Source organism: Natrix helvetica (assembly GCF_964273705.1).
Source record: "Natrix helvetica genome assembly, chromosome: 6".
Classification (NCBI taxonomy): domain Eukaryota; kingdom Metazoa; phylum Chordata; class Lepidosauria; order Squamata; family Natricidae; genus Natrix; species Natrix helvetica.
Genome location: NC_138553.1, coordinates 31,797,180 through 31,823,086, shown reverse-complemented (window position 1 = coordinate 31,823,086; position 25,907 = coordinate 31,797,180). Strand labels below are relative to the sequence as shown.

General features: G+C 38.6%; 1 protein-coding gene across 1 annotated transcript in view; it reads right to left on the bottom strand.

Annotated features, from left to right (window-relative positions):
- Nucleotides 1-25,907, bottom strand: part of EP300 (EP300 lysine acetyltransferase) — a 93,238-nt gene that overhangs the window by 4,205 nt on the left and 63,126 nt on the right. The window contains exons 15-30 of the mRNA XM_081957174.1: nt 25,575-25,769; nt 24,704-24,860; nt 24,236-24,354; nt 21,823-22,062; nt 18,667-18,755; nt 16,909-16,989; nt 14,087-14,143; nt 13,128-13,205; nt 11,531-11,598; nt 9,900-10,050; nt 8,053-8,199; nt 5,871-5,984; nt 3,961-4,126; nt 2,022-2,186; nt 1,504-1,665; nt 67-348 (exon numbers count right to left, since the gene is read on the bottom strand). Coding sequence (XP_081813300.1) covers nt 67-348; nt 1,504-1,665; nt 2,022-2,186; nt 3,961-4,126; nt 5,871-5,984; nt 8,053-8,199; nt 9,900-10,050; nt 11,531-11,598; nt 13,128-13,205; nt 14,087-14,143; nt 16,909-16,989; nt 18,667-18,755; nt 21,823-22,062; nt 24,236-24,354; nt 24,704-24,860; nt 25,575-25,769 — 2,271 coding nt within the window. The remainder of the gene's footprint in view (nt 1-66; nt 349-1,503; nt 1,666-2,021; nt 2,187-3,960; nt 4,127-5,870; nt 5,985-8,052; nt 8,200-9,899; nt 10,051-11,530; nt 11,599-13,127; nt 13,206-14,086; nt 14,144-16,908; nt 16,990-18,666; nt 18,756-21,822; nt 22,063-24,235; nt 24,355-24,703; nt 24,861-25,574; nt 25,770-25,907) is intronic.

Genomic DNA, 25,907 nt, shown 5'->3' with positions numbered 1-25,907 from the left:
TAGCAAGGCAAAAGAAATTCCTGAAATGCAAGTTTAACCAGCTGCTTCACTATAGGTTAGGCATACCTCACAAACAGTGCAATGCCATCTTGTCTCCACATGGTGCTTGCACTCATTGCAGGTGTACACAAAACGGTCCTGGCTCTGTGTATGCAGCTCTACTAGCATACACATAGTTGACCACATTGCTCTTCGTAGTGAAGAAAACTCAAGATGTTTGTCTCTAGCAAGGGTAAGGAAGGCATCACGCCCATCCATTAAGTCACATGGAATAAGTGGGTCAGGTTCAATGATGGGAGGCAGAGAGTTGGCTTGTGGACCAGCAATGAGACGGATCACAAAGAATACCTGTAAAAGAGACAGGCCTGTTTTAGGTTCTCATCTAAGCCACATTCTTTGAATATAGAATGATTCATAGTTTATGCTTTTAATGTCAGTGTTAAATGTTTGTATAGGTTACAGGTATCAGACAAAGCCTTTAATTTTTTTCAATTTCATCAAGTGCTTATTAGAGTAGTAATATAATTTGTAGCAATCCTTCTACCACGTACTAACTAAAAACTGAAATGCAGTCATTTAGCTTTCTTTAGTGATCCAGTTATAATCAATGGCAAGTGAATGAGGGCTTAGCTAAAATGTGATTTTATTTCATCTTACCTGGAAATTGTAAATGATTGGTTGAATTTGTATAGAATAAGTCAGAGCCAAAAAAATATGTCATTTTACAACTTTACACTGTGTAAATCCAGGCAACATTTCATTACAGTTAAGAGGAAAGAAAGTGTCAAACAATATCTGTTATTTACATAAAACAGATATTTTATTTTCTGAACATAATTAATTCACAACCATTAGGCTACTTTGGTCACTTAATAAAGTCAGATTAAATCAGATTAAAACTGGTTATTTTAATCTGATTGAATTAATTGTGGGATAGACTGTTTCCCTCCATTATATATCTCACACACTTTTTTCTTGTATGTGCTTTAGACTGTTAAGCCCATGAATATATTTTATACTGTACTCCAGAGGCGGATTGCTGCTGGTTTGGCCCGGTTCGGCTGAACTGGTAGTGGAATTCAGGCTTGGGTCGCAGAACCGGCAGCGACCCATGCCTGCCACACCCCTGAACCGGTTCCCTTGCTGCCGCTTGTCCGGCGCCATTTTGAATTTTGGTGACTGCGCGTACGCAAAGCATGCATATGTTGGGCATGGGTTGCGAACTGGCAGAACCCACCCCTGCTGTACTCCAATCCTACAATTTGACAAAAAATGCTCAGTATCTTAGATATACATAATAGTTAGTGCTTTAAAAAGCCATGCAAAGTTATTAGTTTCTAAAAAGCCAATGATACTCTTCTTGCTTTGTCATTTGCAAGTTCAAGAGCATTATTTCATTGGCTTTTTAGTCTCACTTGCCAACTTGGTCTTACATTTCCTTCACCAACCCCTCCCTTCCAAACTCATTTTAGGAGGCCCGGGCAATGTTTACTTCATTCTTACCTCTTTGTGCTTTTCCATAGTGGCATAGAGTTTCTGGGAAAGATCATTGGAGACATTGGGCATGCCTGGCTTCTTTTTGTTACCACGACTTAAACTACTTTTATTTTTACTGGTCTTCTTGTTGTTTTTCTTTTTGGCATTTTTACTATCTCCTTTGCTAACCTGAAAATGAACATAGCAAAGTTTGAGAGTGGCAAACTAAATTTTATTTAAGGTCTTGCCCTTCCCAGAAGACCTGAAGAATCAGTTCAAGAAAACCTTTATTAATTCAGCCCAGACAAACAAGACTTACAGCCATGTCTTAATCTCAGTACAACAGGATTGGGAACAGTGGCACATGGAACATCCTTCCAGTCATTTTAATATTATTAAAGTGCCTCTGGTTGGGCCTGAGTCATTTGCTCCTCTGCATCAATTAATTTATCAACATTTCTGGAGCAAAATATATCATTTATTTTATCTTACTTCTACATTTTAAAATGTCAGAGATGAATTTTTGATAGAAGCTATTTTCTTACATCAGTGCTCTCATTGCTAGTGTTCTCTTCCCTTTTCCTCTCTTCCTCCTCTTGCTCCAATTCCTTAATGCTCTCTTCTAGAACATTTGGCCAGAAATCTCCTTCAAAGTAGGGCAGCTCCTTTGCACTTGTTAGACGGTCTTCTGTTGCTTGCTTAAAAATATCCTGCAACACAAAATATTTTTCGGCACACATTTAACAATGTGAAAACAGTAAAATAATTGTCAATTTTTATTTTTTGTTATTTTTAAAATAACAAAAAAGCAAAACCAAAAAGGAACAAAACAAAAAGATACAGATATTGTAAAATAAATGCATAAGAAGTCCTTAAAAATAAATGAAAAAAAAATACAACAGAAAAATAAAATGAGAAAAACCTCTCTTACATAACACATACACACAAACTGTTTGGACCTGCAGCATTTTCAGCTTCTGAAATATTGAAACCTGAGATACCAGAACAACTAGTTAAATCTTTTAAAACTTTGAAAAAGTCTTATTACTGGTTTTTATCAATATTTGTTATCAATAAGTCAATTTGATATGCAGACATTAAGAGATGAGTTGAATATAGAATTAGAGATCCCTACATTGCCTTGCCCGGTGGCCCCTAATGTTTTGGATGTCAGGGACCAGTTCTTGGGAGGGGGGAATTTCTGCAGACCGAGGGAGTCGCTGTTTCATGTATCCCCTAGATCCCACACATGCACATATGAAGTTTCACTCGCTTGTATGGACTGGTTCCTAGTGGACCATGGACTAGTACCAGTCTGTGACCCCAGAGGATCCCTGGCCTAGACAATGGAAGAGTGTCTTCATCTCTATATTAAGAGCTTGGATGTACCTTGAATTATGACTTACAATTCTAAATAATATTTAGAATTTATTAGACTCCATTATAATTGTATAAACGGAGACTATCTAAGAAAGCATTTTGTTGGAGATGTAATAAGGACAACAATTCTATTTTTATAATGTTCTATAATTACTAAACTTTTTGGAGAAAGTAATGGACCATATAAATGTGATTGTGTGGAAAAAACTAAATTTTTCAAAGGATAATATTCTTTTAAACTAAATATCTAATACATGGAATTTGACAACTGGACAGTGTAAAGCGATTCTCTCTGCCCTTATGGCTAAAAAACTAACACTGCAGCATTAGAAAGATGCTTGTATGTTCCCATTCTCTCAATGGATTGAAATAGGGGTCCCCAACCCCCAGGCCATAACCCACTACAGTGACCTGTTTGGAACTGGGCTGTGGAAGCAGTGGGTGAGTACATGTGCAGTGTCACGCCTGTGAGTAGTGGGCATGTGTGCAGCTCCAATTGTGCGAACCGCAGGTGTGCATGCTCGCTACTCGTGCAAATGGAGTTGCACACACATGTGCACTTGCCCACTATTCATGTAGAAGCATCTCCTCTCCCCCTTTCCCACTGGCCCACAAAGCCGGAAAGGTTGGGGATCATTGGATTAAAGACCTGATTACACTTGCCATTGATGAAAAGATTATAGATGTAGACTTTATATGGACAAGTATAATTAAATATGGGTTTAATTTATAAAAAACTCAGTTTAAAAAAAACCCACAATAGCTATATAAAAAGATATGCTTGCATGTTTGCATTAGATAAATATATAAAACTGTAGATATTTATTGTTGTAATGATATATTATACTTTATAAGGTCCAATTTCTTAAGTCTTCTCAATCTGTATTACATATCTTTTAGATTTTTTCCTTATTTAATGCACACTTGGAAATGCAGAAAGATGAAATGTTATTTCTACCACCCCTATCTCAAATAGGCTTGATAAATATCAAAACTAGATATGCAAAATTGCTTTTCAAAGTTATTTTTATACTTTTCTGAAGTATTATGACTTAGGAATAAACAGGTAAACAAATACGATACTTCAACTAATGCACAACTAACCTTATAATCATGGACAATGCGCTCTGTCACGGATTTATCCAACATCTTTTTATACCATTCTTGCAATCGTTTTGGTTTGGGAATTTTTTGATCAGGAGGATGGCAATGGAAAATATAATCATCTCCTTCACTAGGTGGGCAGGCCCAGATATGTCCAGTTGTATAGCTAATAGGGAAGAAGTAAGTTATTAGTTCCATTAAACATTATTTTAAATATACTTATTTTATTTAATCATTAGCTAGCTTTTCAAATTAAGTATGTACTCCACAAGATAGCTGACTCTGAAATATTCCAACTATGTCATATCTGAAAAACTCAGAAGTAATAAATAAAATGGGATACAGAAGCTTCATAGACAAAAATACTTCCTGAGGTAGAAATGAATCTGGGGGCCTCCCCGGAATACTTGTGACCTGTTTTCAAATTTCCAATAGCTGCACTTGCTTTCACTCTTATTCCCTCTCATGTTATTGCATTTTGGGCACTTGGCAACTGAGTTCCATGTATGCCCATTTGCAATGTCTTGTGACTGCGATTTTCATGCTTTTTGGGGGGCGAGTGGGGGCAAACTTCCAGGGTTTACTTCTGTTTTCTAGCAAAAAATGTCCAATCCTGAAAATGGGTTTACTTAATGATTTCTGCAAAAAAAGTTATAAAGTTGAACATGGTCACATGCAGACTTGCTTAATGACTTATGATTGCAATTTTGGACTCAATTATGATTGCATTTCAGGACTACTGGTAATCATATAGGATTAGAGCTGAGGAACTCCCCTGATACAGTCCTATCGGGCAGACTGAGTTTTTAAAACTGAGCTGCCTGAGGCAAAGGGAGGCGTGGTCAAGAAAAAACTCAGTCAGTCCGAGGGCAGTTAGGCTGTGTTAACCCATGCTTGGACTCTCCAAGCAGCGCACAGGAGAACAAATCTATTCTCTTCCCTTGGAAATTGTTCACACTATCTTTTCTGCATGTTTACCAAATAATTTCTGCTTTAATTTATATTAACGATTATGAAGTACATCTTCCACATCTTCTATTTTTAGAATCATATAAAAACCCTGTTCATAAATACAGACACACTCGACACAAGACATGCTTAACTTGCCACTGAAAAGTTATTTTTCCAAAATCAAAATTAGTTATGATTGAGATAAACCAAGAAACAAAGCAATGAATACAATTAACTGCATGTCTCTGCTCACAAATGCACAGAAAAACACCATAATGATGCAAGTATAATCAAAATTTGCTTTTATAAGAATAACAGTTTTTTATATATTGTCTTTTCTTTAAATTACTTTTCTTTCCTAATTTTAAATTTAATTAAAACTAGCCTAACAACGTATCATACATAATTTAGCCTTAAATTTCTCTTCCAAAACAATTAAAGCATTAATGAAGGCTGTAATAAAATGCTACCAGTATTCTAATGAAAATTAAGATCCACACACTACTCTCAGGTGATCCATGTAAGTTACAGTTGATCTTTATAATATTAACATAAATTAACTGCCTTTATGACAGTATTTCAAGAATTATTTCATTTTATTCTTCTCTAACACACAATCCTCACTTGGGACTTTCATATACCCATTCTTCAGGGAAGAAATCAAAAAAAAAAAACCCATTCTTATTTGCTACTAGTAGTGTACTAATCAAAGCACATCTACACCCAAGATTTTAAAATACATGCTGAAAATATACTTATCTTCTGACTGCCAGAGAGAAGGGATTGGCAACATAGTCTAGAAACATCTTATTTGGTGTTCAACAGACTTTCTGTCCATTTGACCACAATACAATTGACTTTACAATTTTAAATCTGTTCACTAACCCAAAAAGATTCCGTGTTTCTTTTATAAGTTGCAATACATAATAGCATACAATGTAATAAAATAGGAAACTTACCCCAACTTCTTAACATACTCTAGGTAACCTATCAGAATTTCATGATAGACAGCAGTCCTCAGGCATTTAGGGCGGAAGAAATGAACACTATCAAGGTAAGATATGTATACTCGCCTAAAGAAGAGAGAAAGTTCATAAGCTATAACCAGAAGCATTTTGCAGTGTTCAATTATTTCCTTTTTCTTCCATTAAGAAATTTGCCTTGACTTCACCTTTCATAGCCTCTTTTTAAAACTAGTGCCTTAATCTAACTATGTTCACTTATTTCTCATATAATATTTAAAAACTATTAACGCACTCAGTTCTGGAATAATGTAATTCCCATGGTAGGGTCTGCCATGCAAATTGGCAACCCACTTTGCTTCTGGAGTAATTCAAGTTGCTGAATTTATAAAGCTTGAGATTGGCACAGGGTCCGGTTCTTGAGGGATCACCTATCTCTCAGAAAAAGTGGGTTCGATCTGGCACGGTTGGCAGTGGGTTCGATCCACTGCCAGTGGGTTTGATCAGTGGGTTCGATCTGGCACGGTTGGTACAGTCCAAGTTCCATTGTTTAAATAATGCCACCTATTAGAACCTTGGAAATGTGCCTGATCTCTGGAATGAGATTCCCCCCACCCCACCTCAGCCTGCACTCTACTCATGATTTAGCTCTTTGCCCAGTGTTTTGGAGAAGATGACTGACACCTCTTTTTTCTTTTCCTTGTTTCCCTCCAGATTTATTTTCCTTCACCATCTTCGGGTTTTTTGTCTTTGATTTTATAATGTTCATTTGTAAATGTTTTTCACAACTGTAAACTGCCAGAGCAGGTGGAATTTGGATGGCATATCTACCTACCTACCCATCTACCTATCTATCTGATAAATACAGGTGTAATTCTGAAGAGTTCAAATCATGTTTGGCCCTAAAAGAACGAACTTTCAAGGAATTAGAGACTGCATATTGTGATATCTTTTGTACTTGAACTAAGCCAGTTTATCATTTTGCTTGAATTAGAAGACTGTGGTTTCTACTTAGTTTACAAATTAGTTTACAATTAGAAGACTGTGGTTTCTACTTAGTTTAGTTTTCAACCTAAATCAAACCAGTTTCCCATGAGCCAAAGCAGCAAATGATAGCTTGACTTCAACCAGGAAAGAACCAATATGGGTAACTGGAGAAGAACAGTTTCAATTCCACAGTTTATTCAAAATGCACTGTTCTAGCAGCAAACTGTGATAGTTTGTGTTTACACAGTTCCAAAAATTGCTGAAATACTAATCTCTTTAATAACCAAGAAGCCAACCATAGCTGTTGACATGCTTAATAAGATGCAGTCACTATTACAATAGTAACATATAACACATTTTTAATACTCCAGTGTTTAACTTTACTGTAACTTACATTATCAGGTAGAATTTGGGAACAAAAGACATAAAAATGGGCATATATTGAAATTTTAGGTCACCTGTACATTAAAATATCACCAATATGCATTTTCCCATTAAAATATACCATCATTCTTGTTATTGCTTGGTCCCAAAAGTTCCCAAAAACTATTTCCATACAAATGGAAAACTAATGTAAATATGTTGGGCTTTCTAAAAAGTGTAAATTACGCTTTCTCCTAGCATTTCCCTCTATATACTTTAATCATTTTTTTCTTGTTCTGATTATTTTACATAGTTGCTAAGCAGTAGTACTGTGCAGGTCGCAGCTCAATATCAGCATTCTTCCATCTTTATCTTCTGCAAAAAGAAGTAGAGACCAAGAAAAAGAATTCTTCAACTTCTTTCTGAGCTTCTTTATCAAGCATTAACTCTAATTAGAAGTCAATTATTTTACTTTCTTTTACTTCAAAACGGTGGATTTTCTCTGTTTAGCAAAAGCATTTATCTCTAATAATTTTTTGAAAGAGAGAAATAGCTTATCAAAAATTGTGAGTCAAGCTGCCTTTAAAAAAGAAAATGCTCCTAAATAATTCCATAAAGTAAATAGTGTTAAAATGAAATCTTCCTGTTAAGTATGTGGGAATGATTCAATCTTGGAGAAAGACAAGTAATGCAGGCAAGAGAGGGAGGGGAAAGATATAGTAAAGGGTATGTATCTGACCAGCTACAAAAAGATCGATTTCTTAGGCATTTATGTAGCAATAATCTAATTTTAAAAATTATAAAAAAATGAATTTAATTTTTTGAATACCTCTGGTTGGGTTGAGGACAGTCAGACCCATACTCCTGAACATGCATGCCAAAAAAGCATAAATCTACACCATCAATCTCCTCAAAAGCAAAGAGAGCTTTTGTTCGGTAAGGGAATTGTTCAGCCATCTCTCCACTATCTACAAATCTGCAACATGAAAAGGCATAATGTAAAGCAATGCTAGCAAATTTAATACTATCATTCATTATAGGATACTATAATATGGAAGTTGTCCAAACATATGTTTTTAGCATTTTATTTTAATAATTTATTTATTTTTATCTATTTTGTTCTGCTATATTTTAACCCTCTCTATGGCTGTGATGGCAAACCTGTGGCACACGTGCCAGAAGTGGAACGCAGAGCCATTTCTCCTGGCATGCGGAGCCATCATCAGTTCCTCTTCCAGATTCGGGCGCAACAGCCAGCTGGTCTTGATGCGCATTGGCATGCCAGAAAGCAGAAGTGGAGCTGTCCGGTACGCATGCGCACGGCAGGAAAATGATCTTTATGCAACGTATCCGCATAAAGACGCCGCCGAGGGTCTGGCAGAATATATCCCGGCTGGAAGTGGCAGCGCTCCGGACCGCGGATCCTCATCAGAGCCGCGGGCTGGAGCTCTGCAAGAAGCCTGCTCGGGCGGGGGGGGGGAAGGGAGGGAAGCCTGGAACTGCCCGTCCTTGCCATCGCTACTCCTTTGCCGTTGCGCTGCTTCTTCCAGCTGGGATATATTCTGCCAGGCCTTGGTGGCGTCCCGGTACCAGGGGCGAAGGAGTGGTGGGGCAAGGACGGGCGGGCCCGGGCTTCCCTCCCTACCTCCCCACCCGCCCGAGCAGGCTTCTTGCAGAAGTCCAGTCCGCGGCTCTGATGAGGATCCGCAGTCCGGAGCGCTGCCACTTCCAGCTGGGATATATTCTGCCAGACCCTCGGTGGCATCTTTATGCGGGTAGCTCGCCTCCCCACCAGCAGCTCCTCTGCCAGCATCCCAGCTGGAAGCGGAAGTTCAACAGCCGCTGTTCGGGAAGGGACGGCAGTTGCCCGTTCTTGCCACTGCCACTCCTTCGCCCCTGGTAAAGGCGACTGTTGCACTGCTGCTTCCAGCCGGGACGCTGGACCAGCTGCTGGTAGGGAGGCGAGCTACCCGCCTATCACTCAAAATGTTTAAAAATGAAACTATGAAATGCTATGCTGTAAGTCAGTGATGGCGAATCTATGGCATGCGTGCCACATGTGGCACGCGGAGCCATTTGTCAGGGCACGCTGAGTTCACCCTTTTTTAAAGCCATTTTTTGCCCTCCCCAGGCTCTAGAGGCTTTATAGGAGCCTGGGGAGGGCGAAAACAGCCTCCCCTGCCCCTCTGGGCACCCTCCAGAGGCGTCAGGGAAGCCTCCGGACACTCCCTGAAGCCTTTGGAGCACTCAAAACGATCCTCTGAGGAAACCGGTTTCCTCGGAGGGTCGTTTTGAGCGCTCCGAAGGCTTCAGGGAGTGTCTGGAGGCTTCCCTGACACCTCCGGAGGGCATCCAGGGGGGTGGGGGAGGCTGTTTTTGCCCTCCCCAGGCTCCTATAAAGCCTCTAGAGCCTGGGGAGGGCGAAAAAAGCATGTAAAAATGGGGGGGGGGTGCCTGTAGTGCACGCATTGCATTATGGGTGCAGCACGCCCACACACGACCCCCCTGCGCTCCCCCCACTTATGGCACGTGAGCCAAAAAAAGGTTCGCCATCGCTGCTGTAAGTTCTTTTGACTAACAAAATAACATTTTATTGTTTAGACAAATGCACCAATAACACAATTTAATATTCAGAAAGAAAAAAAACACACCATCCTAACATTTAAGGAAAAGTACCTTGCTTTCATTCCAGGTTTAACTTCTACAGTTTTTTCTGAGGTATGAACCACCCTAACAATGACTTCACCCGACTCAGGATGATTCTGTCGTCTCAGAAACTCATTCACTCTGTTTTCCAAGAAGGTACCAAGTCTAGTGGTTGGTAATCCTACAAAAATGAAGATTGCTTAATTGTTTGTCATTACTCTAGCAACAAAATAGTGTAAGTTAGAAAGTTACAGGTATTTGCCTTGTTGAGCAAGTAAAATTTACATTTTGTATTAATTTACAACTTTAAAAGTACATACTGAAATTACACCAGCAATAGGTTTCAATTAACATAATACAGCCTCATCTTAAAAAAGCTAAACTGTGTCATTCTTTACTTAGCTAGGAAAATGTTGCACCAGAAAACTCTAGGGATGAAGTCCAGGTAAGAAAAAAAAAACAAAAGAAAAATCAAAGATAAAGCATGTCCAAGCTATTGCCAAATGAGATTTGACATACTTTACTTCCTAAGCAAAGAAAGGAAACTCATCTAGAATATATAGCAAGACAATGAGTTTTTTCTAGTCCAAATTCAGGCAGATGTTGAAACCAGAACCATCAGATTGGGGTCAGTGAGTGGGAGTCATCTGAATGGAGAAAAATGGGAGTTGAAAAATAAACTTCCCTGGATTATCTTGAAGTTCATTATTTTCCATTTTTCAAGAACTAAGTTTCCAAATATATCTTGTCATGGCAGGTTATCAAAAATCAAAGATTTTTATGTTTGTCAGGTTTTTTAATTATAAAATGATTGACAATAAATCTCCAATTTCTTAAAGATATATGTTCCTCAAAGAGAAATACTGCTGGGATTCAATATTGGAATCGTTGATCAGATGAACAGACTACAATTCTTTTTCTTCAGAGTATGTTATAAAAAAGGATGGATAATGCTTATGCCATATAAAGTTAGTAAGGATGAAAGCCTTAAAACATAATTTGTTAACAGAATTCATTGAAAACAATGGGACTAACTCCCCAAACAGTACAAGCTATCCTTACTTAATGACTGTTCATTTTATGATTATTTGAAGTTACAAGGACCACAGAATGGTGCTTTATGCTGGTAAAGCATCGCCGGCTGTTATAAATTGGTCACGTTGCCCTTCCTCTACAGTCATAAGACTGTAGAGGAAGGGCATGTTGGGTGGGGCCAGCTTTATGACCATTCATAGCATTCCAAAATCACAGGACCCATATTTATGAAAGTTTTTGCCTGACAAAAACCACCCCATTGAAATGAATGAGCTCACTTAACAACCGTCACAGAAAAAGAATGGAAAATTACTGCTGGCCATGTGGGTACCTTGATTTATGACCACAATGACTTATAATTCCAGGCTCAATTATGGTCGTACATTAAGGAGTACCTGCAACTTCTGAAAATCTAGCTACCTATTTAGAACTGCAGCTATCCTTCTGTATGTCAAACATCTGAAGTCTCTGCCAGATCACAGAACCCTTCTTACAAAAGTCTTCGGGAAATAGAATTAATTTTATTGGCTCCTCCAGAATGTTGTTTTTATTCTACTTTTTCTAAATACATTCCTTTAAAAAAGCAAATAGAAATAAGTATGAGAAATGCACCAATCTCTACTTACTTCTGGCAGAAAATTTGTTCTCTCTTCGAGTTCGCCCTGATTTTTTTAGGCAGCCATCACAGACAAAGCTACAACAGAAGAAAATAATTTAAATTCCCAACATAATTATTAAAATATTTCTATAAAAATATCTCCCCTGCATTTTCTAGTATATGATACTTATTATCAAACATGGATTGCAAACTGTTATGGAACAGCCTAAATTAGACTTGCTCCATTATATCACAGTCTGAGTAGAACACCCAATTTCACCTGATGTAATAATATATAACATCACTACAGATTGTCATTGACATAACGACTATTCATTCAATGACTCTTTGAAGTCACAGTGGGGCTAAACAAAGTGACTTACAACTAGTCCCTGAAATTACAACCACTGCAGTGCCCCTGCGGTCACTTATCAAAAATTGTTGCAGCCCACATGCACTTACAACCAGAGGGGCACTTCAACTTCCCCCGGCTCCCCATATCAACTGCCCATCTATGTCCTTGTGGACCTCTGCACACCAAGGTCCTTGCTGCCTTAGCTGATCTTTGCCGACTTCTTGTCTCTGCTATTGATCAAGGTTGTCTGGCCTGGCCCTTTGCAACGCAGCTGCTGACCCTATAGGGCTTTCTTCCCCAGATTGTACATGGGGATTTCTTGCAATACCTGGTGTAGATGCCCTCACAGGGAAAGCAATTGCTTCATGAAATGCCAGGCCGGGCACACCTTGTCCCACTGGAATTTTTTAAAAATTGTGCATAGATACTAAAATTAAATTAAATAGCCATACTAATATCTTGTCATGGTCACTCACTCATGCCTTTGTCAGTTCCTGTTTGGAGTATTGCAATGTACTCTACTTAGGGTTGCAGTTTGAAGATCAATTGAAAATTACAAATGGTCCAGAATGTGGCTACACACAAAATGATAGGTGTTCCTTTGCTGTGCAAGCTGCACTGGCTCCTGATTTCCTTCTGAATACAATTCAAGGCGCTGGTTATTATCCTTAATAATATGGAAGTAGGACCAGGTTATCAGTGCAACTGTCTTTCCCTAAGGTCATCTACTCATTTTATCAGATCAAAGAGTGTGAGCACACTTCTAGCTCCTTCCCTTAAACAACGGCATCTTGTGGGATCTAGGAAGTGTGTCTTTTCCATGGCAGTCCCTGCCCTGTGGAAAACCCTTCCCCTTGAAGTTTGGTAGGCACCTCCCTCCCTTCCAAAAAGCACTTAAGACCTAACTATTCACCCAGATTCTGGGACAGGGTGAAGTAGATAAGAGGATTTAACAATGGACCTGGTGGAGAAGCTTACCTTTGGTACCAGATTTTTTTGTTTATGGCTTTAATAGAGGAATGCATTATGTGGTTTTATTGTTGGTGTTATTTTAATTTTTGGTTGGGAACTGCCTAGAGTTTGATAAGATGGCAGTTATATAAAAGTTTTAAATAAATAAAATTACATCACAACTTTGTTAATCTACTTAGATGGTTATCAAAGATCTACAATAAATGGTACTACAATAAATTTTACCATTAGCATCTTTCCAAATATCATTTGTAAATTATTACAATTGTAAATGAACACAAAAGGAAAAGCAGCATACCCAGATGGCCAGATTGTTTCATTGTGAAGTACGCAAATCTGATGCATCTTTCTTCCACATTCAATACATTCAACAAATCTAGAACAGAAAAGAGCCATAAGCACTCGAAGAATAACTACTGTGATTTAAAAAAATGTTTCGGGGGTAAAGAAATTATGCAATGTGGCAAAATCTATTTAGTCTTTAAACCTATAGAGTTCTGTATATGTATCTTTAATCAGAAATACACAAAATGTATCTTGAAGTACAAAATATCATTTAAAACTGAATTGCTACCTCACATATTTGAGATATGAATTCTACACTATGCCATAAAAAAGTACCTCAAGCTCCAACATACCTTTATAAAGTATGTTTACAAGTATGTATACAGTATCTACCTACTTACATATATAACAGGAGAGGGAAAGATGAAACAGTCTTTAAAAAAAAAACTAATTAAATATTTAAGATGAAAGGAAGTTTCAAAAATGGATCCTCCTTTAGCAATCAGAATTAGGACTGGAAACACCATTGCTAAAAGATGTTAATAGTTAAGAAAGTATCACCATGCCAGATTTATAGCAGTTCCTTTGTAATTAAGCAATCATCCATGGTTGGTGAGACATGTGATTACAACTTGGAATTTTAATGCTGATTTCTCCATTGCTTGCTTGTCACAAGCTAGCTATGAAGTTCATATAGGATGGTGAAATGGGCTATAAATTTGTACCGACTACAAAGCGTCCAAATGGCGATCCTAAGTGCAGGACACTGCAATTATTTGAAGACTGGTTGTTCAAGCTATAATTATGATCAGTTACTCAACAGGCCAGTCAACTGAGGACTATCTGTATTATCAAATATGGATAAAGCAATCAATAGTTTTCAGTCCCAAAACAAAAAGAAACGAGCAACAAAATGATCACATGTTTGTTTTGTTCTAAAAATACAAATTTAGCTGCTCAAGTATCACTTACTGTTCTGGATCCAGTGTATCATTTTTTCTTTTTGAAAACTGATCTTTATTTATTGTGCTGAGGAGAGAAATGGGCAATTTTAATTTATGAAGATGGACATTAGCGCAATAAAACAATTTTAGATATGGAGCAGACACATCTACATTTAAGCAGGATCTTCTAAACATACTGCTTTTTAAGAATGTTTTGGGAAAAAAGGAAAGGTATGAATTGAACAAGATGTTATAGTATCCCAAGCTAATACTTTCCAAGAAGCAACCGGTGGATTTAGACACTGGAAGCTCTTTGGTTCCGAACTGAGAAGGTACTCACATCATTTAACAATCTGGCAAGAAACTCCAGAAGATTTCTTCCTAATGAGGCATAAAAACCACCTATGTTTGTAAACTACCTATCTCATGGCTGGGAGAGGGTCATATAGGAGGTATAGAACACATTCATTTTCAAACATGTTTGGTCACTTAGCACAATCAATTGGTTACATCAATCAGACTTCTTTATTACTTCACATTTCTTGACAGAGAGGTCAGGGCAGTTATCCATACACAACTCAAGTTAATTTCATATACCAGTGATGGCGAACCTATGGCACGCGTGCCACAAGTGGCACACGGAGCCATTTGTCAGGGCATGCGAGGCGCTGCCCTGTCAGCTGACCAGCGCGCATGTGCGCGCTGGCCAGCTGAGTTCACCTTTTTAAAAGCCATTTTTCGCCTTCCCCAGGCTCCAGAGGCTTTATAGGAGCCTGGGAAGGGCGAAAAGAGCCCCCCCCTCCCCCCCGAGGCGCTCCGGAAGCTTCAGGGACCATCCGGAGGCTTCCCTGAAGCCTTCGGAACGCTTAAAACCACCCTCCGAGCAAACCGGAAGTGACTTCCGGTTTGCTCGGAGGGTCGTTTTAAGCGTTCTGAAGGCTTCAGAGACCGTCCGGAGGCTTCCCTGACGCCTTTGGAGCGCTTAAAACAACCCTCCGAGCAAACCGGAAGTCACTTCCGGTTTGCTCGGAGGGTCGTTTTAAGCGCTCTAAAGGTGGTTTTAAGCGTTCCGAAGGCGTCGGGGAAGCCTCCGGACGGAGTCACTTCCGGTTTGCTTGGAGGGTGATTTTAAGTGTTCCGAAAGCTTCAGGGAAGCCTTCGGACGGTCCCTGAAGCCTCCGGAGGGCCTCCGGGAGGGCGAGGGAGGCTCTTTTCGCCCTCCCCAGGCTCCTATAAAGCCTCTGGAGCCTGGGGAGGGCAAAAAAAGCATGTAAAAAGAGGGGGGGTCGCGCGTTGTGTGCGCCCGCACACGACCTCCCTGTGCTCCCCCCACTTGTGGCACGCGAGCAAAAAAAGGTTCGCCATCGCTGTCTTAAACAAACTAAACCAGGAATGCCATAATTTATATTTTTTTAAATGTTTATACAACATTAGTACAAGGTAACTGTGTGAGCTTCAGAAATTCCAGTAGATCCAGAATGTCTCATGATTAACATCACATAGAAATCATTATAACTGTAAGACTAGAGAGCTAACTAGTAACAAGCACAATTTGAACCAGTGGCTTAACCTCTATGGCCTAAAAAAAAAAAGGTATCTGAAAAAATGTTGCAAGTCCTTTCTAACAGATAAGTACCTCCAAAATCAGGACTTCTAGCAGGCAGTAAAACTCAGATTACACAATTGTTGCCTCAGCAGGATTGTCTCGTTAGTTTCCTATCACCTTTTGACATTGGTAAACTCATTTTCTGGAAAATATTTACCATTTCAGAATTCAACCTAGTTTACAATTATGTCTGCTAAATTTGGTATAGTTGTATAAGTATAATCTTTATTGTCATTGTACTTAAATACAACGAAATTGGTTACAAAAATTACAAATTACAAAAATATAATAAAATAGCTTATAGGCAACACAGCGATAAAGAGTTTAGCACTTTCTATGAACTGAAAAATTATATAAAAGAAAGAATTTGTTTGTTAGAAGAGAAATATACACCTTGCTAAATATTTATTGCAGCTGTTTTCATTTTCTCCAGTAAAATAAAAAAGGATTAAACAATTTACAGTCCCATCCATTTCTTAACAATTAAAGTTTATTATATCATTATATTTTAATTTTGTTTTTTTATAAATGTAATATTGTAAAAGATAGTTATTTCAAGACACCACCCACCTATGGAAAATTCATAGTACAATAGAAATCTTGACACTATTGCTTTGCAGAACACCACTGCTCAGTAACTAATAAATTTATTATGACAAAACTAGTAGAAAAATAGCACTTGAAACTATAAGAATGAGGCCCTAACTTTAGAACTTGTAGATCAATATTTTAAAAATGAGATAATTTAAACAAAATGTAATTATATAATTATTTCAGATTTAAGTTTTTCTTTGAACTTTGTTACTTTAATATGACCCTTTTTTTGTACAGCAAAGTCATTTTAGTTATAGGATTAAAAACTTTAGTATTAGATGCATTTATGCACTTTCCATATATACTTAATGAAAAAATTCTTATTCCACCTTGTTCTGAAATTTTAAAATAAGAATTTGTTTTCATTTGGAGGTTTATCTTCTTAAGTAAAACTTTTAACTGAAACATGGCTTTTTCAAAATATAGAACAGGGGTGTCAAACTCGCAGTGTGAAGTCATCATGTAACGTATTGTGACTTTTCCCCCCTTTGCTAAATTGGGGGAGGGGGCTGGCCAGTGCGTGATGCATCTGGCCTGCAGGCTGCGAGTTTGACACCCCTGATATAGAATGTACATCATGATAGGTTTGTTAATAACATACTTGTAACTTCTGAGAGTTAAATGTTATTAAAGAGGACACAATTACTCACGTTTGTGGTTGTGATGGATCATCCCCCAAAGAAACGCTTTCCCCTTGGATTTCATTGAAGCACTTCTCACAGAAATGATACCTGTCGGCAAGAAGGCCATATTTGGGTGAACTGTTCCGTCCACACAACACAGCCCAAGCCAAGCAACGAAGTCACCAATCACAGCAGGCCAAGGAGGGGGGCGGGAGCAGAGAGCAGGTCATCAACGACGACAGGGACATTCAATGATGAAGATTTATGGGACCCAGAGTTTGATATTGGTTGTTTTGTTTTTTGTTTTTGTTTTTGTTTTTGGTTGTTTTTTTGCAATCAAAGCCAAGTGCAGACAACGACAAGCATGAAGGAGAAATAAAAATATACATACAAACAAAGAAATGGGGTTTTCAGGACAAAAAACAAAAACACAGAAGCAAGACAGGACAACACAAAGCAGAAAGCCAAGGCAAAGCACAGATTAGCATTAAATCTCTCAAATGGGATTACAAGCAGCAAATTATAGCAAACAAAATGTATTTGGTTAAGTATACCCATGCTCAATTACCAATCAAAATGAAGAAAAAAGAATTGCAACTGCTGCTTTGGCAGCTGCCTCAAGTTAGCAACTTTCTTCACATTAATATGAAAAAGCAGGATAGGCATGAAAATAAACTATCCTGCAAATACTTAAATGTTTATGGAGCATATACTTAAATATTTGTTTGCAATAACTCTTTATAGGAGTTATTTGAATAATTTTAATCCAATTATTCATGATTTGTTGAAATGTTAGATGCAATAACAAGCAGCTGCATATTGTACATTCTTAGCAGGTGAAGTCCATAAATTTGGATGTCTGGAATAGCTGTTGTATTAAGAGGATTCCATCTTCATTTGATTTGGGTTTGAACTACGTTCAAGAGCGTATAGAAACTGCTGTCTCCCTTATTGCTTCAGGAAGGGCGCACAAACACAAAGGAAAACCAAAACCAAAACAACTACACAAACCCCCCAAAAGTGTGACAATATTTTAAAGCAAAACAAAAACAACACTATCAAATCTGTAATTGCTAAGGAATGAATCATATAAATCACTTCTCCACTACTTTTTTTCTAGTGTGTAATAAAAGGAAATCATATATATTGGTAAAGCTATATTATCAGTTTGGACATTCAGAAAATCAGGACATGAAGTGCCATTTACTAAAATAGATTTTGGCTTTGAATAGCAACTCTTTATTACAAGTAACAGTCTGAATCTAGCATGCAGATTAAAGGTTAAAAAATAACTTTTCCTTGAAGTAACAAAACTGACCTACTAACTAAAAGTATATAGCTGCAAAAATATATTAAATGTTTTTTTTGCGTTTGAAACAAAAATTCTTCATCTCTCTAAGAAACCAAAACAGATGACAATCCTTATAAAGAGAAAATCTTGATCTCTTGCATATCCAAAAAGGTTAAATCATCGCAACAATAGACATATACACATACACATTCACACACACACACACACTGAAGGCGCAACAATAGAGCATCTTGTGGTTGCTGGAACTCCAAACCAGGTGGACCTTGAACTAATCCAGTTGTTAAGCAACAGTATTTGACATACATTAGTTATGTCTTAATTATCTTAAGTTATAAAAACTGAACTGTGACATAGGAAGCATCTACTTTCAATTTATTTTTTAAACCATAGATTCATTTTTGCTGCTGTTAATGTGACATTGATTTAAACAGAAATGCAAAAAACAGTGAGTAGGTGCACTATTATTTTCTTACCTGTTTTGATAACTGTAATATGTAGCATCACGTGGAATTGTGCATAATTGTTTGCCATAACAACATAAAGTTTGTGGTGAAAATTCCAACTGCAAAGAGAGGGGGATAGGTTGCTTACTAACGTGTGAAATTTATAAGAATATCAAGTATAATTAGTATTGCAGACTGAAATTCAGTGGGAAGACACAGACCACACCCAGTGGGACAAATACAAAGAGGGGCATTGTTTTGTACCAAACTGCTTCAACTAAATTGCTTTGGAAGATTTTGTGTGATGCTCTGCATAGGCTATAAATCTTCGATGGACGTGTGGTTAAGAAATGATGAAAACCAGTTTTATATTTTTAAGTATTTGTGCAGATACAACTGGTTATTGAGTGAATATTTACTACCTGAGAAATTCTGGTTGTCATGGATCAAAACCAACACTGTCTACATTTACAAATGATTTCTGTCATCAGTACAAACCTGGTGAAGATTCACAACAGATAGTCCTCGACTTACAATCGTTTGTTTGGTGAAGTTATAATGGAACTGAAAAATGTGATTTATGACTGGTTTCTACAATTATGATGATTGCAGTACCCCCATGGTTATGTGATCCAAATTTGTGACCATTGCACTATTCCAGGGTAATGTGATGATCATTTATAACCTTCCCAACTGGTTTCTGACAAGGGAAGTCAAGGGGGGAAGCCAGATTTACTTAATGATTCAGACATGATTCACTCAACAACTACAGTGATTTATTTAACAACTGTGGCAAAAAACCTCATAAAATGGGGTAAAACTCACTTAACAAATGGAAAACAAAAGGAGAAGCAGTGGTTGCGATCCCGGGGAGGTAACATATTTCAGCTTCAACCACAACAACACACGAGCACACAATAGATACAAATTTATGGTAAACCGCTCCAAACTTGATTGCAGAAAATACGACTTCAGCAACAGAGTTGTCAATGCCCGGAATGCACTACCTGACACTGGTTTCCTCCCCAAACCCCCAAAACTTTAATCTTACAGTGTCTACTGTCGACCTCACCCTCACCCCAGCACGGAGCCGGCCTTGGTCGCGTTGGTAGATGATCTCTGGAGGGCCAGAGATAGGGGTTGTTCCTCTATCCTGGTCCTATTAGACCTCTCGGCGGCTTTTGATACCATCGACCATGGTATCCTGTTGCGCCGACTGGAGGGGTTGGGGGTCCGGGGCACCGTTTTGCGGTGGTTCGGCTCCTACCTTTCCGGCCGGACGCAACGTGTGTTGGCAGGGGAGCAGAGGTCGACCCTAAGCCCCCTTACTTGTGGGGTGCCACAGGGGTCAGTCCTCTCGCCACTCCTGTTCAACACATATATGAAGCCGTTGGGTGAGATCATCCGTGGTTTCGGGGTGGGATATCATCTGTACGCTGATGATACTCAGCTGTACATTTCCACCCCAAACCACCCCAACGAGGCCGTCGAAGTGATGTCCCGGTGTGTGGAAGCCGTACGGGTCTGGATGGATGACAACCGACTCAAGCTCAACCCCTCCAAGACGGAGTGGCTGTGGGTACCAGCTCCCCGGTTCAGCCAATTAATTCCATCTCTGGCCATTGGGGGCATACAACTTGCCCCCGTGGAGCGGGCACGCAATTTGGGCGTCCTCCTGGATGCCCGGCTGTCCATGGATGACCATGTGACAGCCGTGGCAAGGGGGGCGTTCCACCAGGTTCGCTGGGTGCGCCAATTGCGCCCCCTACTGGACCGGGACGCCTTACACACAGTCACTCATGCGCTGGTGACGTCTCGCCTGGACTACTGTAACGCTCTCTACATGGGGCTTCCCTTGAAATGCACTCGGAGGCTACAGTTGGTCCAGAATGCGGCCGCGCGGGTAATTATGGGGAGTACTAGGTACTCCCATGTGACACCTTTCCTGCGCGAGCTGCACTGGCTTCCTGTGGTCTATCGGGTGCGTTTCAAGGTTTTGATAACGATCTTTAAAGCGCTCCATGGCTCAGGACCTAGTTACTTGCGGGATCGTATCCTGCCCCATACATCCCTGCGACCAATTCGCTCGCACAGAGAGGGACTCCTCCAGGTGCCGTCCACCAGACAGTGCCGAGGGGCGGCGCCTAGCAGAGCCTTCTCTGTGGCGGGCCCAGCCCTGTGGAATGACCTCCCTCCGGATATTAGGACTACCTCTGACCTCCGCTCCTTCCGTGTAAAGCTCAAGACCCACCTATTCCAAGTAGCTGGCCTGGCTCAACCATAGTCTGATCATATCACTCCTGACGGGTTTTTTATTTTGGTAATTTATTTAGGGGATTTTTAATATTGTGATTTTAATTGTTTTTATCCATCTGCCCACCTCCTCCTTGTATACGTCTATATTATATGTATGTTTTGTCCATATTTGTATTTTTATGTGTTTTATTGTACGCCGCCCCGAGTCCTTCGGGAGAGGGTGCGGCTAAGAAATAAATATTATTATTATTATTATTATTATTATTATTATTATTATTATTATTATTATTATTATTATTATTATTATTATTATTATTAACAACTGCTTTGGTTAGCAAGAAAAAATTGGCTCAGTTGTTCTTGTAAATTGAGGATTACTTAAATATTTAATTCCCAGGATTATATTTTATTGAGTAGAAATCCATTATTTTTTCATCTAGAAATATTGTCCCATTACACGATTTTCAAGAACATATGGGATAGTCATTTCCAGGTAAATCAATTCTCTGGTACAGAATACAATTTAAATTACCTTTAAAAATATTCCTTTGTTTACTTATTATGTTACCCAATTTTACTTAAATGTTGTTTTGTGTACCGGGTATATGAACTTGAGTATTGTCCATAATCATATTTAACTACTACTTTACAATAATTTAATCTTACAGTTACTGAACAATGTTCAAGTTATAATTGTTAGTACAAGTTATGAGATAAACATTTTAAAATTCACTTTTTGAAATTGTAGATTAAAAGCTGAAGATAAAAACAAAGTTATCAGAAAGAGACGTTTGCAGAATGCAATTTCACATGACTGGATATTTATATTTATAATCAATATAAGCACAATGCTTAGAACCAAGTATTCAGTTATCTTAATAATTGATACATTAATTAATAATTAATACATCCTATTAGCTTCTTCCTTACCTTTCGTCCACAGCAGTAGCCGAGGCTCTGCATAACCGGATCAATTTCCTGCTCAAAAACCTCTGCCAACTTGGAACAGTACTTGTAGACTCTAGATGTTTTACGATTGTAAAGCCAGGCATTATTGAACATAAGCCAAATATCATCCACATATTGCCAAGGTTCCTGGTACTGTCCTGTATCAAGCTTTCTCTTGATAGTAGAAAGATCCATGGGGTTCTTTACTATATCAAAGTAGTCCTGCCAAGACAAGACATTGATAAATTATGCTTTTGAATCTTCAATCCTAATAGTGGACTTCATTTGCCCCTTTAACTTCTCATTTGACAATTCAAAGCTCTGTATACCGGTTGTTGTTGAGGTCCACTGAGAAACTACAACTAATCCAGATGCCTTCTCTTGGAGCAGCAGCTTCACCTACATCTAAAATCCGGATGCTCCAGGCCCTGAAGACTTGGTTCTTCTTGCTGGCAATGGGCAAGGTTGCTATGTGAACTTGCTTTAGTATGAAGTATGTGAGTTATTGTCTCTGCTGCTGTGCCTGAGTTTTTAGTCATTTTTGTATGTATTTTGATCTTTCTAATCCTTTATTACCTGCCCAATCACTTATCAAGTGGATGGCAATATAAATTGAATAAAATAAATATCAATACTTTATTCTTCAGCCAAACAAATCCATCCACAAACATCAAGGAATTGCCTGTCTCTAGTTTGTTTCCAACAAAATAATGCAAAATTCTTATTTCAAATCCTAAATTATAAATCCTAAATTATAAACCACACCACCCTATGGAAAACTTTGCAGATTATACTTTTATTGCCCAAACTGAATGCTTTGTAATATTAAAATAATAGAAAAATAGTAAATCACTTATTACCAGTTACACCAATCTATCAAAGACAATAAGCATAACCATTAAGATACGTACATATGTATGTATAATACCTACATGCACCTGTACATATTTACATAATTTGTACAGTGTAAAACTGCATCAAGACTGATATAATAAAGTTTAAGATTAGATGACAGATTGCTCTAAGGAACCTACTGTGCCCAAATTCAAAGAACATATAATTGCAATAAAGGTCAAGCTATGTACGTACCATAGTAAAGTTGTATTAGTGAATGACTGATCGATATAGCTGTCCATCTAACATAAGTTGCAAGGATTAAAACATTTAAAAAGCCCACAATCTGATCCTAGACATTTAAGCATAAACAATGTTGACAACAGCAGAGTACATCTAACCAACTGAATCAATTTCCTGAGAAAACAGCTAGGTTTTCATTATCTTGTGGGAGGCTAACTGGATTGGGACCATCCAAATATTTGAGCAGGATCCTGTTCCACAGGACGGAAACAACCATTAAGAGACACAACTCCTGGTTTCAATAAGATGGCACTGCTTCATAGAAGGGATATGGAACACACTTTACTAGGTTTGGTAGGGTAAGCAGAAGAAAAAAATGGAAAAAGGCAGCCTGGCCATATGCCACAGAGGACTTTGTAGAAGATAACCAGGACCTTGAATTGCACCTAAAGCTTCCTGCGAGTCATTGGAACTTGTAAAGTGCTGGGTATGGATGTTAAAAAGAAACAACAAAAACTGCCTGCACTGCTGATTTTGCTTGGCATAGTATAATGGCAGATGATACCTCTTCACTCCCCTATATGTGAGGGGAAAAAATCATAATAGCTGATGAACTCCCTTTTGCTACCAGCATTGAATATTCTATTCTATTTGGGCTCACAACTCAATTAATGATATTGGCAATCAGTTGTCAAAGTAACAGCTACAATGTGGTAACGTCATGGTAATGTGGTATCGTCATGGTAATGTGTTCAAAATTTGGGCACTTGGAAGCCCACCTACTTTTATTACCACAGAATGGTCTTATGACCATAGGCTGTGCTTCAGGTTCTTCCACCTATTTCTGTGCCCTTTTGCCCACTTGCCCTCCACTGTCCCTGCTGTCCTGCATCTCATCACCCCAGCTGACCTTCACTGTCTTCTTCCACTTGCTGATGACGAGGAAGAGCCAGCCAGGTTCTTTGCAAGACAGCTGCTGGCCACATAAGACTTCAGGAAGGCTGCATGTGACCACCAGCTGCCTCATGAAGGCAGTGGGCAGTGGTGGAGTACAAGGTGGTCAAAAGGATACAGATCAGAGGCAATAGGTGAGTGGGGGAAGTTGAAGTGGAGATCAGAGTGGCAGGGCAGGAGAAGCATAGGGCTTAAAACTGAAACTGTGACTACCAAAACTGCCACTGCAAGCAATGTTTTGCCTAATAAATGCATTGCTTAGTGATGGAAATTCCGGTCCCAGTTAGGATTAAGCGAGGACTATCTATATGTAAGGTTTGCAACATAATGACATGTTAATACATTTTTCAAAAAATGCACTTACAGGAATTCCTAGTAGTTGAGGATCCACAGGCTGCCGGAAAGGAAGGGACTCTGGGTCCTGGCGATACAGTGCCTCCAAAGTTGGCATAAGTGCCTGTCTCAACTCTTCCGGCTTGAAAACTTTGAAAAAAGTTATGGAAGATTGAAGGCGACATACCAACCAGATTAGTTACATATTTTAACATCTAAGCAATGCTTTAAATTCAGTGTCAGTATTCAGTGTCCAATGCTGGACAGAATTTATCGATCTAGACTTTGATATTAGGACTAGGATTATTGTAAAGTTAATTTCTGCAATGCATTCGGTTTTTCTAATATTAAGCAGCTATACTTTGTAGCTATTTCTTCTAACAGATAAAACATTTCTGGAAAAGTATTTCTGGTACCAAAATGTTAAACATAAATTCAAATCTCAGTTGAAGAAAATGACTTTGCCTCTATATGATGATGGGGGGGGAAATCGACTTACTTTTTCTCTTTGACTGCCCAGAAGCTGGTGAAGACTGGGTACCTGGAGTACTAGGCCTTTCCTCCTCCTCCTTTACTTCTTGCTTCATTTCTGGTTTCTTTTCCTCCTGTTGCATTGGTTCAGATTTACATTCATCCGCTAGGGGTTCTACTTTAATCTGGAAAAGCAGTTTGTAAATTTAACATTACATACAGTTTAAGAGATTACTTCGCACCTGTACAGATATTTTTGTACTGTCAATATTGATAGAAATATGTTTCCTCTGAATCTATAGAAAAGGGCATAGAAAACACATAAACTGCATGTATGGCCATGATACCTGCATAGATCTGGCCACAATCAAATGCAGCCTTATAGCACATATAGGCCAGGATGTGTAGCATTATGCCTCCCATGTATTCTGGATTACAATACTTTGCCATTGGCTATGGTGACTATGGCTGATGAAACATGAAATCCAAAGTATCTTGAGATATAAACCTTTTGCTCTACCCAATATTGTAGATAATCTAAATTTAGTTAGATCATCATATCTCCTCATTATTTTTCATTTGTTCTCCTTGACTAAAGTACTTTTTCCAAGACACTCATATTCTGAATACAGAATTAGGTTCTAATAAAAGGAGAAAATCACTTTCTTGCATGATGGCATTTCATTTCAATTTATGTACGTAACTACTCATGATCCTGTTGCTGTGCTGGACCTAACATCAGCAAGAGACACAAAGAAAACCTGCCCATCAAGTCTTACAGTTTATGAAGCATTTTAGTTTTATTTATTAGCCAACTCGTCAAAGTGGTGAATGAGTAAAGCATCTTCTCCCAAACTACTGATTTCCGGATACGCCTAACTTTATCACCCATTAGTCACCTCTGGTTTCTCATCTATTTGATGATCTGTGTGTTCAGAGTCCTCCTCTTCCATTTTAACCTCCATTTTAATTTCAGGTAAACTTTGCTGCTGCTGCTGCTGCTCAGAGGCAGTTTGCTGAATGTTTACATCTGCACTGCTGGTGGATGGTGGATTTGATACCTGCCCATCAATATTTGCACCTGGGTGTGAAAGCTAGGAAAAAAAACACAATAAAACCAGAATATAAAAAGTGAAGCCACATGACTTGACCAAATTTATTTTTTGCTTCCTTTTGTGTTTGTAAATTATGTTAGCTCTGGCATCGCTTTCTACCTGCACAAAAGAGATGCT